We start from the raw sequence: 16,211 nt of genomic DNA, 5'->3' as shown, positions 1-16,211 counted from the left end.
GTAAAGACGGCATCCCATAATGTCAAATAATCACGACAGTCGCATCCTCAAAAGAGACAAACACATGGTCATCCCTTTTGCTTGTCTTAAATTGAGTGCGGGAATGATACTGAACGATAAAATCTTGTATCACTTCAAGCAAGAAAATCACACTCATCCTTTGATTTGTGTTTTTCTTTTAATTTATCCAGGCTGTCCTTGACGATTAAATCTGATTGATATTCATTGAATTAATTTTTATATGTGATTCGAGAAACGTCCAGCTTTGTCTGCTGGGAATATTCAGTAGAATAAAATGCACACGTCATGCCTATTCGGAAAATATACGTCACAAAAGTTCAATTTGGGGGTTTTAAAATTTTCCCAAACACGTGATCAGCTTCATGCCTCCAATAAATAGCCTCATTCAGTTGAATTTACACAACGATGGGGTTCCCACTGACTTATTGCAGCTTCAATTGTCATGTGCTTCTTGCATTGCTTTCCCCTTTAGAATCCACTTCAAATGTTGTCTTTGCTGTCAAAAAGGCGCACAGCCAAGGGGTGCAAGCAAAGTTTAAAATAAGCAGCACCAACGGGGGTCTTTCACCTGCTGTGGGCCGTCCCATACCTTCAGGCGCAAGATAAGGAATCCTGCAAATTCTAGTAACATGGCTTCAAAGAGAGAGGAAATTTGAGTTTTCGCTTGACTGGTTGTTCATGTGTGATCGACGCGATAATGTCCTAAAAATGCGTATTTGGATTGCCAATATATACCTAAGTGGTTTGCACATTGAGATTCAACCATAAAACGCACGCACATTGATTGCACTGTTCGATTATTGCTTTTACTAACCAAAAGAAGACGCGAGACCTCTGAAAAACATGACGATTTGGGGTAGTCGGTGGTCTTGTTGAAATTGGATATTAAGAGTGAAGAAAACAGAGGGGGCAAATGGGAACCATGCGGCACGATGCATAACTTCGGACCGCTCTTTTTAAAGCGACATCGAATCTCCGTGTCCAATCCATTAGCGGGGGTGGGGGGTGGGGGGGGGGGGGGTTGTTATTCAAAGTCAGAATTCTGGCTTGATGAGAAATGAGTGAGTTACATCACATGCTCTGCATGGAGGCCAATTATAAGCACATTATTGTCCAATTAATTTCAGTTATGGTCAAACAATGGCAACTTGTATGCTTGCATTTCAAATTCACTTTTGAATATTTTTCCTATATGTAAACTATACTAATATGAGAATTAGGATTTACTAAAACACTCTCCATAATCGTCTTAATGTTTATGAATATTGTCGATCATATGTGATGGAAAAGTAGAAAGACAACTAGAACACGTATGTTTGCAGATAGAACTACATTATAAGTGGTGATTCTAATATTGTGGCCACTATGCAATAAAATAAAACGCCCATCAGTATCTCTATACACGACTACAAACTACAGCAGCAGTATTGAGCATGCAGTATTTAGCAAAACTAAAACAAATTCACCATAACACATGAGCTTCCAGTAAATCATGCAAATGTAAGCTATAATTTATTGCGAGATTTGGATATAATTTCTATGGAACCCAAGTTGTTGATTGACAGGCATATTAGTAATAGTTGCAAACGGGTAGCTGTTTTTCCTCCCCCTCTTTATTTCATTTTTTAACATGCCTGGCATTTGGTCATGGCTAATAATCAAAGACACCCTTATCCATTTCACAGAAATCAGTGGAGTGTATCGAATTGATAGATACAGCTTGGCTCACTGTGCTTCTGGACATGGGACTTGTTTACTTGCTTTTGCTTGGAGTAGCAACAAACTGGGGAAATTCCCGTTCTTGTGTGCTGGTTTAAATGTAAGAGGCGTGCATGTTTTGCAACTATTAGGCATTATCTGATCATCTTTAATTTAACATTAGATTCGACTAAAATTACACCTAGTATGCATTATTCGTACAGTATCAAATTGTCCGCTAGAGGGCGTGTTTGATACATAGGAGGAATTTTAATCTGTCAAGTGAATCTTGGTCAGTTTTTTTTTTAAAATCTTGGTCTATTATCAGAGCACACCTCTTGACATTGTAGCTGTAAGAATAAATAAATAAACAAATAAATAAATAATGTCGTCCATATTTCTGTTTGCTTTATTATTGAAATGTATTTATGTTTGCAAAACAGAACATAAAGAGCATTTCTCTGTGCAAATACATTTTGTACTTTGACAACAACTACATAGTCTCAGAAAAAGCCAACAATAGCTTCTAGGTCCTCGGAAATAAATACAATATGGTAACATTTGAAAATGTACCCCATTACTTATCGAGAAAAAAAAAGGGCAAAGTGCTTCATTGGTATAGAGTTGGGAAAAGGTTAAGCAGGGCAATTGAACTCAATGTTCGACTGGGTTGTGGAGCTAGCGGGGCTTGAAAATCCACAGTTTGATTCTTATCTGTGTCTCATGGAAATTTTAGAAGGTTAGGATATTACCCGGCGGGGGAAACAACTGCTATATTAAAACACTTTTGTATCCATATGATTACACTCCATATTTGCTCTCTGTGTTCCACCTATTAAATTCGAGGAAGTACCCTGTATTTCCTGTATACTGTGCCTCATACTTAAATATTGAAAATATTGAGTGCCATATTACATAGCTGATTGTGTTAGCAACTATTTAAAATACAGACGTGTGTAAAATTTCCAACAGACCTTTCCAGGATATGTAAGTTCAAGTACATTGCTAGTGTTTTGACTAGAAGAATGAACTACAGGAAAATCTCAAAAACCCCAAAAATAAATAGGTTGTGAAGATGTTGCAAAGTTTTTAAAACAAAATGCTGCAAAGTTTTTAAAACAAAATGCTGCAATATATAAGCCTACTCTTTTAGTGGATGCTTTGTTGCAGTGGGACTGCACATCACATAGATGATTGCAGTAATGGTTGCTTCATTCAGCAACAAGCCGAGGCACAAGAGTCAGAGACACACACGTCCCCGTCATTAAAAAAGCGGAATCACAAAGCATGGGATTGACTTCAGTAGCCTATCGTGCACATAGACAAACACAGAGTGAAAAAAAAATACATCGCTGAGTGCATCCTTTTAATCTTTACCAAAAATAGGAAACCCTGCAGGTACAGCTTTCATTGAGAAAAAAGGGAAACAGTGTCATCCTGCAGCAACAGTTACTCAAGCTGGAGGAGGTGAAAAGAGTGCATTAAGAGCTCATAACAGCCAACCAATAAAGCTCACTTGTTTGCAATGGGCAATTATCATACAGTAGGTGGTGTCAAAATGGATATTATGTAACAAGTTCGAGATGTTGGGCTGGAAAGAAGCACCACACATTCAGTCGCCGAATCAGACACATCCGCTGAAGCCGTCAGTCCAAATTTATGATCTAGTCATTCCAAGTTGAGGAAAAGATGATTGAGGGTCAAGATGGCCACTTGCTCCTATACGCAAAGGCCTTTGGGGAGTTCCTATACTGCTAGAAGGCCATTTGGGATGATTTTAAACCCTAGAAAAGGTCAAGGGGGAACATCAGTCTGTACCACAACACAGCCAGGCAAGCTCGCGTGGACAGTCCGAAGCATGCCAGCTCAGGCGTTTCTTCGAGAGTTACCGGTGCTAGATGAGCGGCCAGTCTCATGGTCCGGTCTGTATTTGAGCCAGCACATGAGCCACGTGACCACCACGGAGAACATGGCTAGAATGCTGGCCACCGATAAGCAAATGGGTCCCGCCGGGAGGGGAGGGATGCCATGACTGTTCACAAAGATCAGGCCCAAGAACAGCAGCACCAGCATGGACAGGAAGGAGAAGATCACACACACGCAGCCGGTGGTTAAAGCCACTCGCTTGCAGCTCTGACAGCTGTCATAGCGAACCGAGTCTTGGGAAATGGTCGTGGCCGTGGACACGGTGGTGGACGGGGTCGCTTGGCTTTGGCTGCTGCCGGATGCCCCCGACGCCTCCTCCCGGCGGAGGGCGACGAGAGCCGGGTGCAGCGGGGGAGGGTACGGCGGCAAAGCGTCCTGGGGCAGAGGATCGGAGTCGATATAGAGAGGGAAATCCTCCGTCACCTTGGTGTTGTTGGGCAGGTTCTGTATCCGATAATCTGGCACCGGCGTCCGATGGCGACACACGGGGCAGCTGATGCGCCATGGCCGCTCCTCGCGGAGATGGAGAGTGTTGAGGCACTCCTCGCAGAACGTGTGCAGGCACTCCAAGATCTTCGGCGCCCGGCGATCAAGGTCGAAATAATTGTAGCAAATTTTGCATTCGTACTCCTCGTAGGGGAACGCGGAGGGGGGCGGCAGGGGGGGATCCGCTCCGTTTGATGCTAAATCTACCTCTGCCATGTCATCTTTCGCCATTCACATTCTCCGTTGAACACAAAGGGAACTGGCGGACAGATGCTGACGTCTATCCTCTTCTCCCCCTCCCCTCCCCATCTCCTCCTCTCCTCTCTGCTCATGGAAACGCCATCATTACCGCAAACTGTACCGTGGCTGCTTTATCATCCTTAACGCAGAGCGTGCAGGGCGTCGGCCGATCGGATCTGAAAGCTCGGGGTGCTGCACAATGTCCCAATTTTGTCCTCCTGTGTGAGAACTAATGAGGATTCTGCACTGAGATATATTTCCCCATCATGATGGGTCACAGTGTTGACCGAGGTTGCGAGTCACATTTGTTCCGCGTCGATTTGGGGAGTTCCTGTACAAATGACGCCTTCAAATCGACTTCAACACGAAATGCTCTGTAGGAAGGATAAAATGCAGTGGTGGGGATTTATTTGAGGGAGTTTTTGCAGATCCCAGTCAAAAGCAATCATATAGTAACACTGGAAAATACTATATTCTTAATTAAAATGTGTTTACGCCTTTCTCGGTTGCCATCTGGCCACTACTGTAGACTAGATCATAATCTGGAAGTATACACACTGTGCAATCCACTCACTGTAGGCCTCTTGCAAAACAATTTAATCCTCATGTGTATCATGTTTTGCTTTCCACAATTATAGTAATTCACATACAGTTCCTATTTATGTTAATACAAACAGTTTCACATGAGCAAATTTACATGACTGTAAAGAGTGACAACACTTCATTTATTAGTCAAGCATGAAATAGGTTAGACTACTTACTAGTTCCCTTATAAAACCGCTTTTGCTTTCAAATAGAAGACATTTATGACAAATGACATTGTGTAAATCCTTTATCGGCTGTTTTGGGGTCATAATGGACAGATTAGTATGTACAACATGGTGTGACAGAGTGAACATTAGCATGTTAAGCAATAATATCATCCAGGCAAAATTAGAAGAGCTGTATGTCTGCATTATTAAATGTATGCTCACATCCGGGCGCTGGGAACAGCCCATTGATGTGTAGCTCTGACTCACTTTCACTTTTATTCCCTTCTCCTTTATTGTAATCATCCCAGCCACTCTGTCAACAAAAACTGCAAGGCAAGGCAAGTTTATTTGTATAGCACTTGTTTGGTTAGGAAATTACAATTTCAGCATCCTGCTGCCCTGATACTGACCAACAGTCACAACATGTTAAACTGTGAATAAGATTGAATAAAACTCAATCGCCTGTTTTTCTTTCTCTGGGGATTGTGACTTCAACTTCATACATATTGAGAGCACCCACAGGCCACTGGTGGAACAGCAGGCGGCCAATAATCAACTGTGACAGTTTGCTCTAAGGACACAGAGAAGGTACTGCAAGAGTAACCGACTAGCTTAATAATTTTTAAGAAATATATTTTTTATTACTGCATCTTGACCAAAGAGAACTGGGCTAGGCTCGTGACCCTAATGAGGACAAGCGGTTATGAAATAGATAGGTATTGTTTTGTTAGAGAATATGTAGTTGTTATTAATGATTAATTTGTGATTATCATTTTATTGCTGTGTTTTTTCAAACTCAATCTTTATGTACAGCACTTTGTTTCAGCTGTATTTTTTTAGTACTCTATAAATAAATTGATTTGAGGTTTACTGCATTCGCTTGACTGTCTCAAGGGTGTATTAATGATGACATGCTCATATTTCTTAGCAAGACCCAACACGCTGTAGGCTAGATACTTTTATTTGGCATGTAAGTTTAAAGGGAACAGTCGACATTCAAACTCCCTAGTTTTACACAGTCTGTTTTTTTTATACACAGCCTTTAATGGTGAATTGTTTTTAACGGTTTTGAAAACGTTTTTATTCCATCGGCAGTGTAAAAGGAAATATTATTTTTCTGGATCAGTTGACAAGAATTATTTTCTGTTTTCAAATCCTGGCAAACAGAATTTTGACTGATGGCCTTTTTTTAAAAATATAAAGTCCAGTATATGGCCAATCTTGACCACGATTCGCCCGTTCTGAATCAAGTCAGCAAAGACCCGATTGTTGGATGTCTCAAAAAGACACACACACAATAAACACTCCCAGACATTTGAAGAAAGGTCGGGCCAAAGTTTCCAACCACTCATGATTACAGGTACTTCCCAAATCCGCCTCGCACCGCCCAGTCGCGCGCACCTGACTTTCAGCAGCCGCACCCCGTGCGCGGTGCTGCTCTTATTTCAGTCAGGTGTTGCAACTTTTAACACATTTGAGCACATGATCTGTTCACCGGCCAAACTGGAGGCCCTGGTCTACCTTCAGGACTCGGAGCTTGTGGCCGCTTTCCAGAGACGATGTGGACTTTACCTTGCCCGAGCGACGCGTCACAGTCGGATGGCGCACGCTGGAACGTCCGACCATATTCACCATTCACGTGGTTTACGTAAGGCAACGTTGGACCACCAGGACAGCAATTCCAACTATAAATACGAGAAAAACGTACGTCAATTAATGCTCCGAGAGCCGAGCTCTTTGTTAAGCCAGAAAAAAAAAAACATTCTTATGCAGCTCTCATGGAATTATGTTGGGTTAGAAAACAGGAAAACAGTCCGATTTCTATTTATCACAAATTGTTAATCAAACACTGACTGGCTTTTCTTGTTAGTCTTGCTTTTTCTGTTTGCAGCCAGGTCCTCATCTGCACAGTGTTTGCATTTGCCTGGCCGTCTTGCCTTTTTGTTGGCATGTTGTGGATTTGTAGTAACAACAAGTGTTTCTCAGAAATGCATTTGTTGAATTTGACTCAGAAAATCTCATCCTTATACTAAACTTGACTGTCAACATGACCAATTGGCAGTGGTGGTGACTGTCAAGCAACTAAATACAAATACAGTACAGTGCTCAGGTCATGTATACATTCGTACATTTGTTAGGTATCTGTACTTAAATACTTATTTTTTTCGATGACTTTTTAACTTATACGTCTGACATTTAAGAACATCAATTTATTTCTTATTGCTTTGTCAAAATAGGTGCATTATCCAATGTTTCTTTTTTTTTTTTTTTAATAATGTGAGCTTCTGACTGAGATTTGGAGTCTTATAAGGCGTAAAAAGATGAAATACAGCCTTTAAGCAATTGGCTGACCCATTGTCACATTTCTTGCTGTTTTATTGTATCACAGAACTGCCGCACACCTGCATATGAAGTGAGGAACCGACTGCTGCACTTCCTTTTTTTGTTCTCGGCTAGCCTTGGTGACGAAGTCTTTTACATCACCTGCCTGCCATGTATACATTGGTGCCTGGACCCCTTCCTCTGTCGACGCCTCATTAACATGTGGACTGTGAGTCAAAATACAATATGTACATGATTACCTCACTCAGTTATATGTATCAATCATTAGGAGCAGCCTTCAGTATACTGTACTTCCACACCACGGCAAACAGTCATACAAATATAGTTAAATTATTACCTGTCTCACAGTTTTATCCAAATCGATTTTTTTAAAGTGTTCCTATATGCATTATAATCGGTACGGCTCAATACAATATTAGACTGTACATATGGTCATTGTGGTTGGACGTGCGTCAAAAAAGTAACAGGACCAGTGTCTTAAAATATTCTCCTGGAGGTGGACTCTTCAAGGATGCTCTGTAGCTCTTGAATATACATACTATATCTGGATATACATGTCTGTGGTGTGACACCAGCCCTAAAACCTTTGTGACACACTTTGTATGCATGTCTACATATCAGTCCACAGAATGCCTTCAGTCGAATTTCCCAAAGTTTCACAAAGCATCCTCTCTTCTCATTGCCGTCCCGTCTCCCTCTTTTCACCCGTCAACCTCCTTTCATCCTTCTTCCCCCTCCAGTGACCTGTCTATGACACCATGCAAGTCCATATATCCCCAGGCCAGGGTCCACAGGGGCCAGACTGATCAGGCCCCTGACTGAGAGGTCACATATGAGGACATCTGAAGGAAAAGGCCTTTACCTTGTTTTCAGATGTTTTCCCGATTAGAACATGTCACAACACTAGTGAGCCTCCACTGGTATTGGAGCTTGAAAAAGAGCTTTTGACATTTTGGAGAGAGTGTGTGACAGGCAGTGTGTTTTTCTGCCCTTTGCGTCCCTGCCTCGAGCCCTGAGCGGGTGCCCTGAGACTGAACCCCTTGTTTTGCCCCTGAAGGGTACGACCTAGCATTCTTTTTGCCATCCTGGCTACACTAGGCCCCTGCGTGAACTCTTCTCCTACACACAAACACACACACACAAGCATGTACCCTCTCTTCATCTCATCGGCTAAACACACTAATTCTCCTCCCTCTAGTTAGCCATTACCAGCTTTCCCTTGTGTTCTCCTCCCCTTGGAGTATACCAGCAGAGTGTTTTATAGGCATCCTCACTGGCCTGTGCTTTCTCTCACTTGGGGTAGACCATTTGGACTGTCATCCCCGGGGGCGCATCACCATGCACATCTAACAACGACCCACCATTGTGCTTACAGACTAATGCAATGTTCATGGGGGTCTTTGTGTTATGCTGTTCCTGTGTCCCCCCCGAATTAAAAACAACTCAAGCTAACAACTGAAATGCATTTATACATTAATACAATGTGTGCACAAACAAACGTTGAAAGATGCATAATAGTTTGTCGGATAACTGTGGTTAAAGAAACCTATTGAAATCCCACAATGACTGTTTGAGCTTAATTGTAGTAAATAATAGGAAACACAATAGACAACGATAGATATTTCAACACAAATGGCTGTATATCTCATTATCAGACAGGTACTATAAAAATACTTACAAGCATATATTGTTATCCTCCATGAAGATTAATTAATACCATATTAGTGTGGCTGACTGAGGCATTCTGACTTGTTCCACGTATTATAGTGGTCCCAGGTGGCTAAGGAAAAGACACCAGAGGGAGCAGCACAATGTCCATTGAACTGAAGCAAAAAAATGCGCGCTAAAACCGTTTAATTGCATTTGTTTTAATTATGTCACCCTATGTGTATGTTTAAATGACAGTGCATTTCAGTGTGCTATTTTTCTTATTAATTATTAATACAACCCTTTGGGAAAAAAAATGCATTATATGTAAGTCTTAATTTTAAGAGTCAGTCAAAACAAGATAAGATCAGGTTGAAGTTCATTTATTTATTCGGTCAGGTTCAATCCGCCGAAAAACAGACAATGCAGATTTTGTTATTTAGGCAAACAGCAAATCAAAAAGGGGAAGGATGAAGCTAGCATTACTTTACTCATTAAGCCCTTCTTGCATTTTCACGATTTGTACATGATCTGGCTATTGGTGCTTTCCCATTGGCAAAAGCTGGAGTGTTTTAGGATCAGGTCACTGGTTCCAAGTGTTCTGTGCCATGTGGTTGTTGCATTTGAGACTCTTACATTTACTATTGAAGAAAAAAAAACTTGAAAAAAATGACATAAGTAAGAAAAGAAGAACTGAAAAAGAAATCCTGCTTATTATATTTTAGATCAAAGTTCATAGCAGCTCTGAGTGAATGCAGTAATTGCGATTTTTCATCGTCTGTATGACTTGAGCTAGAGTTTACTATTAAATCAGTACATAACATATCTCACGTATTTCATGTGCTGTTTCCGGAGCCAGACACCGCGTGAGAGTTTTCTTGACTCTAAGGGAACACGCACCCTTCTTCTCTCGCTCGCTTCCTGATGTTGACAGATCAAAGTCCAACTCTACACTGACCCCAATCAGAAATCACTCACATGGACACACTTCCCTGTGTCTTGAACTGTCTTCACTTCTACAAAGGCACCAGTGAGACCGGCTTGGTGGCATTACATAGCTGAACGTGATGTGGGTCAGGCCGGTGGCTGGTGGGTGGAAAGGGGCAGAGTGGGGGTATCATATCATGCATGCACTTGGGCTGCATTGTTTGAATGCAGGGAGGGGGAGTTGTAAAGGATGACTGTGCACACAGTATGTGTTGTTGAGTGAATACAGCCACGGTGAATAGATGAGGTCAGGCATGCTTAATGGGCTCAACATTGCCTGGCCTCTGTTTACTGGCCATTTCATGGGACCAGTTGTGTGTTGGTGAGTAGGTGTTGTGTTGTTATAAATATTGGCGTGGAATAGAATAACTACTTTTTGGTGTGACAACAACATGGGGGGATGGAAGGGATTTTGCACAACCCATATTTAGCATTTTTTTTTTCCCATTAATGAGCGACTGAGATATCCTGCTACTTGCACAATAAAATTGCAACAATTCATTCGGGTACAAACACGTCAGCTGGAGAATCGCTGAGAACCGTAGAAAATATTTTTTTCATAATAAAGTTGCCTAATCAGGGGACTTAACCAAATATGCAATCATTTATATTAGTATTGGGTGACAACTCATTTTGATTTTACAGCTCTAGTGGTGATTGATAGTATGCTTGATTGAAATGATTGAAAATCCTAAATTGCATATGAGCATCTGTGAAGGTTTTTTGGGGGGTAAAGGGTTATCTATTTTTATCATCATTCTGTTTTATCTTTATAAAGATATTTGAATGTCTTCATGTTGAAAAAACGCAACATTAATATTTCACAGCACATAAATAGCTCCAATAATAATAATAATCTTAGTGAATGAGCGATTTTTTTTCTTTAATTAGGCTATCAAGGGCATTAATTGTCATACCTGTCCGGGATCTATAGTTGTGATGTAGAGAGCAGAAACAATGCAGAAATTGTCCCCAGAAAAAGTCAAGCCCCATATTTATTTAACTTCCTACTATCACAATAATTTGTAATGAAAGTCATTGATGCTTAAGTTTGCAGCTTTTTTTTTTAACATACCAGCCTCTATTTTTCTCTCTTTAGTAATCCTGCAAAATCGGTAGACTTTTCCATAGCAACAAGCATTTTCTGATGACATTTTTAGCATAGCTGGTAATAACAACCTTTCTACTTTCCTCCTTTAAACACTCACATAAATACTATGTGCCCTCACTGGGCACATTGCATCACTGTCCCTCAGTGTCAGCCATTCATTAAATATAAAGCGGCAGAGCTTTAAATAAAACCAAGTTGAGTAGGCTACTCCTCTAAGGGCACCTGAGGAAGAAAGAAGCGAGGAGATGACACATTTGGAAGGCCAAATGTACTTACACCAGCCTGTGCACACAAATACCTTGCACTATTTGTGTCAGCATCGAATATGGCTGAACTCTGAACTCAAACTTGGACTTCTACTCCTCATCTTTTTTGGTAGTATTTGACTGCAGTGCTTATGGTTTATCCCATCTCTTCTTATGTTGACATTGTAATCACTTATTCAGGAGTGAGTGCTTAGTTTTAGAACATGGCCTGAATGGGATTTTTAGTTTTATTGTTTACAGTTATGTCATCTTGAATTTTCCAGCTTCTATTACTGTTATTTAAGAGTGGGGAAATTTTGTCTGCGCAATTTGATGAATCCATGAAAATTGCAGGAAATTGAATATAGTAAACAGCAGTGATTATTAATTGGCCCCCCGCACCATCCGATCTGGGCCGCGACTGGATTTCACAATTATGACGATCAAAGCTAAAATATCTGTTTCACTGGTATAAGGATCATCAAACAATCCAATTAGGTAGACCTATGCAATTGCCATGATTTTGATGGATACAATTAATACTTCCCCATATGTGGTTGAATTTTGCAGTGATGTGGAAATGCATTAGCATTATTGATATACTACCCAAACAGAGCAAAGATATTCAATACAAGAGCTGTATCAAAATTTGGAGTTTAGATTGACTAACCAGATTGACTAACCAGTAGTATTATTGTTTTATGATTATAGTTTGTTATGGTATAGAACCAGCCATATATTGAGTTATTGCTGTAACTAATTGACACATACAAACAGATCGCTTAAAGAAATGCAGTTCAACAATAGTGCAAATTACAATGAATATCTGACAGTCTGTCAAAATGAAAAAAGAAGCTGCATATGTCGAGTTTTTCCATGCTATCGCTATCCACAACAAAGATCCATCCATGAATTTAACACCACTCGGACTAAGAAGCATGTATTTCCTCACTTGCAGCTGGTGATGTACATCGGCCAGGTAATGAAAGACGTGCTCAAGTTGCCCCGTCCAACTTCCCCTCCTGTGGTCAAGCTGGAGATGCGTGTTGATGCTGAGTATGGGCTGCCTTCGACTCATGCCATGGCTGCCACAGCAATTTCATTTACATTGTTACTGAGTGCCCCTTCCAGAATCCAGGTGAGAATCATTGATACCAAGAGAGAAACAGAAAGAAAAAACTAAATACGATACTTTTAGGCTTTTTCTCTTGAAGATGAACAGAAAAACAGCTGCATGTTGGTTTTAGAATACAGTCTATCAAAATATAGCCTTTTTTTTCTCTTGGTTTAAATGGGCAATAGTTGCTTGGCAACACGTGATCATCATCTCCCCTTGTTAAGCTACTGTAAAGCAGTGATGAAAAATTAAACGTGGAAAACAGGGTCGGTGGACACGCAGACATTTATACATATGGCTGTGGAGGAGGGGTGGATGGGACCAGTGGATGGAAGCACCCTCAATGTTAGCCAAGTGGGAAGATGGGAAGCAACCTCACTGTCTATCAAGCGGTCCGAACTAAGGGGCTTGACAAAGGGCTGGGAGGGACGGGGCCTAGAGCAGTTGCCATCAGTCTCCATCAACTGCACTTGTCAAGCTACTGTTTAGACTCCTGATAGACTCAGGGCAGTCAATGACTGTCAGTCCACATCCCAACCTCCCGCCCGCCTCCTCCTCTTCACGACTCCTTACGAACGTATCAATAAAACACTCTACGGCTCAATCATGGACTTCCTTAATGACAGCCAATCTTTTAATAGGAACTATTTTAATGATGATGGAGTCATGGACTCTTGATCCACGAAGGTAATTTGTGGATCGGATTATGACGACCGCGATTTTGTGAAGGGCTTTTTCAAAGCTTCTCAAAAAGCTCAACACATTTACGTGCACAACACTTTGAATTGACCTTCAATACCAGAAGTCACCCTGAAATGAAGGGCATACATTGCTACAGATGAGTAGTGGCCTTTTGCAGAAGGTCCTGAGTGACTACTCGAAGTCCTCAGGGCAACTTCCCGGAACAGGTCAGAGGTCACCCCAGTCAATCACAGGGTGACCCCCTCCTGTTCCTGGCATCCTTTGTGGCTATTGAAGAAAGTAAAAAAAAAACTCCCTTCATGAACTTCCAGTGAATAGGCTTCCAACAGCTTCCAGACAGGAAAAGACACAGAGTCGGGGGTAAATGAATGCATGAGGCTTCTCTCGTCACTGTTATTGAAATGGAGGCCAAACAAAAACTGCAGCCCAAGGTAGAATAGGCTGGGAAGAGATGGATGATGGAGAGACGAAGGAGTAAAGACAACACACACTTAATGATGGCCACTACATCATGCAGCTAAATGGACATGTGGCAGAGCTGTGCACGTCAGTTTGAGCTGGGAGATTTGATCGCAAACTTTGAAAGATGGGAGGAGGGGCAGTAGATAAAAGCATGACTTGACAAGACACCTGTTACACTACATTTCTCTGTCTGTATCTTATAATATCTACTTATCAGTTACCGTTTCACATGTTTTGCATTTCTTTTTTCATGCCAGTTCCAGTTCGAGGCGGGTCTACTGATCGCTGTGACACTCTCGACGATGGTGTGCTTGAGCCGTCTCTACACTGGCATGCACTCAGTTTTGGTGAGCTTGCCATCCTCACATTCGCATGCACGTTGCATTAAAGATTTAAGCTCACAGAAAAATACATTATTTATTTGCATCTAGTTAAACTTTCTGGCAAGGTTTTAAAGGTGCCATCATCTGCCGTTCTCTAAATATCTCCTCAAATGTCGGATATTAACAATAATCGGCAATGATAAAGAGGATGTGAGTGTGGGCAAAGGATGAATTGACAAAAGGTCCCAGCTACTAAAAAAATCTCGAAGCAATATTTGAGTTAGGGTCAAAAAACGAAAAATAACTTATACTACTATCCCAAAATTTGACACCAGTATTAGTATTTCCCTTTGACTGCAAAAAATAACTGGACCCGATTATCATTATTATGATTATTATCAACCTCCTTGAGGCTATGACCATTTCTCCATAATTTTCCAGAAATCACACAAAGCTGATGCGTTTACATTTTTCAAACTGTGAATAATCGTACCTACGTTATCTTGCTTTGCTGTTCTATTTAGTCTTGGGACTTACTGGGCTAATCTGAACCCTTGGTTACCGCATTACATGACAAAATATGCGTAGGTATGAAAATAAACTGGCTTAAATTGTAATTATTTCAAAGTACAATTAAATAATGCAGCCTGAAAAAATTACATCGTCTTTACAATGAACCATTTCTCCTTTAGGATGTCATCTGTGGTGTTTTGATCTCGGCCCTCTTAATGTTTCTCACCCACCCTTACTGGGAAGCCTTCGACCAGTTCCAGCTATGCAGCATGGTGTCGCCAATCGTGGCATTGTTGCTGCCCCTTTTCCTCAGCTACACATACCCTGAGCTGGACCATTACAGCACCACCCGGGGGGACACCACCACCGTCCTTGGAGTCTGGGCAGGCTGCAGTGTTGGATATTGGGTCAACAAACAGTTGGGGGAGACATTTGAGCCCCAAGGAGTGCTGCCCATGCCCTTACCAACACTGACAAGATACACATTGGCATCTGGCACTGCCCGCTTCTTGGTCGGAGTTGGAGCCTTAGTGGGTACTCGGCAAGTTGTCAAAGCAGTCAACCTGCATTTGTTGTACTGGTGGTACAAGGTACCAAAATATGACCAGAGTGCCAGGATGAGAAAAGAGATTGAAGTACCAAGCAAGTTTGCCACATATACAGCTGTTGGACTTGTTCATTCTATAATGGTCAGTAGAGTATTCATTCTACTAGGGCTATGATTGATAGAAAATTGAAGATAAAAGTACAGATTTTTTTTTTCTTTTACTTTTTTAATTTGACTAAAATTGCAAAAATTGTTTATAATCTACATTTGCAGTGACAAATGAAATGTATAGTCAAGTGTAATAAATACTTATATATTTTCCAAAATGGGCTTTTGAGAATGTTATTTGTTAATCTTTTATTTTTTTTTACTTATTTAGCAAATGAAGACCATTTCATAAAAGTATTAGTAGAAATCTTTATTTTGGCCCATGGCAATTTAGTTTCCTAACAAAGTTGCATTTATCGTAAACAGGACAATTTGCACCATCATACTCGTAGGTCACAGGCTTTCGCAAATTCTTGTTTTGGATTACAAAAAATTAATTTCTTTTAATGTGATTTAAAGCTAGAAAGTTGCCATTTCAAAATCAGTTTTGTGTCATGTATGTAATGTTCTTTTTGTCCTGCAAATTTAGACATCTGAATAAAGCCTTCCAATGGTTGTCAATTATATTTGAAATTTCGCTATTTGTGGCCTGGCCCCCAAATATCGGTCAACTGTAATTGCCTTTTTGTTGTAGGGAAACCAGTTAAGAAAATGGATGGATTCTCAGCATTGTTATTGAACTGCACTGTGGCAGGACATTGAGCATGTGTTTCTATTGGAAGTTGACATATTTAAGTGTTGCGCAACAGAGCTGTCTTCTCATATGAGTTCTTAATTACCATATGGACAAACCAGTGATGTTCTCATTGCAGTGTTATGTGGCTCCAGGAGAGAACAAGAGTCAAGATCGCTGAACAGAACCAGTTTAAAAGAAAAAAAATATTCAGAGGGTTGTTTACCTTAATCATCCTGCAAGTTTCAACAAGTCATCACCTAAAGTATATCGGCAATACTCAAGTGAAGGAATGCTGGCATGTCTGTCA

General features: G+C 40.9%; 2 protein-coding genes across 3 annotated transcripts; one reads left to right on the top strand and one right to left on the bottom strand.

Annotated features, from left to right (window-relative positions):
- Nucleotides 1-1,641: 1,641 nt before the first annotated feature.
- LOC133155066 (E3 ubiquitin-protein ligase RNF182) lies at nt 1,642-4,876 on the bottom strand. The gene has a single exon (XM_061280062.1). The coding sequence runs from the start codon at nt 4,360-4,362 to the stop codon at nt 3,586-3,588; it is 777 nt and encodes a 258-aa protein (XP_061136046.1). The 5' UTR covers nt 4,363-4,876; the 3' UTR covers nt 1,642-3,585.
- A 1,639-nt stretch (nt 4,877-6,515) lies between these two features.
- On the top strand, nt 6,516-15,794 carry sgpp2 (sphingosine-1-phosphate phosphatase 2). Of its 2 annotated transcripts, XM_061280059.1 has the most exons (5): nt 6,518-6,827; nt 7,513-7,674; nt 12,415-12,594; nt 13,995-14,084; nt 14,753-15,794. In XM_061280059.1, the coding sequence occupies exons 1-5, from the start codon at nt 6,606-6,608 to the stop codon at nt 15,293-15,295; spliced, it is 1,197 nt and encodes a 398-aa protein (XP_061136043.1). In that variant the 5' UTR covers nt 6,518-6,605; the 3' UTR covers nt 15,296-15,794. The 2 variants fall into 2 exon arrangements, with proteins under 2 accessions (XP_061136044.1, XP_061136043.1); XM_061280060.1 differs by lacking the exon at nt 12,415-12,594 and having other exon boundaries at nt 6,516-6,827.
- The last annotated feature ends 417 nt before the right edge of the window (nt 15,795-16,211 follow it).

The sequence above is a fragment of the Syngnathus typhle genome, linkage group LG6 (assembly GCF_033458585.1).
Source record: "Syngnathus typhle isolate RoL2023-S1 ecotype Sweden linkage group LG6, RoL_Styp_1.0, whole genome shotgun sequence".
Lineage (NCBI taxonomy): Eukaryota > Metazoa > Chordata > Actinopteri > Syngnathiformes > Syngnathidae > Syngnathus > Syngnathus typhle.
This window is presented reverse-complemented; position numbering and strand designations above follow the sequence as displayed.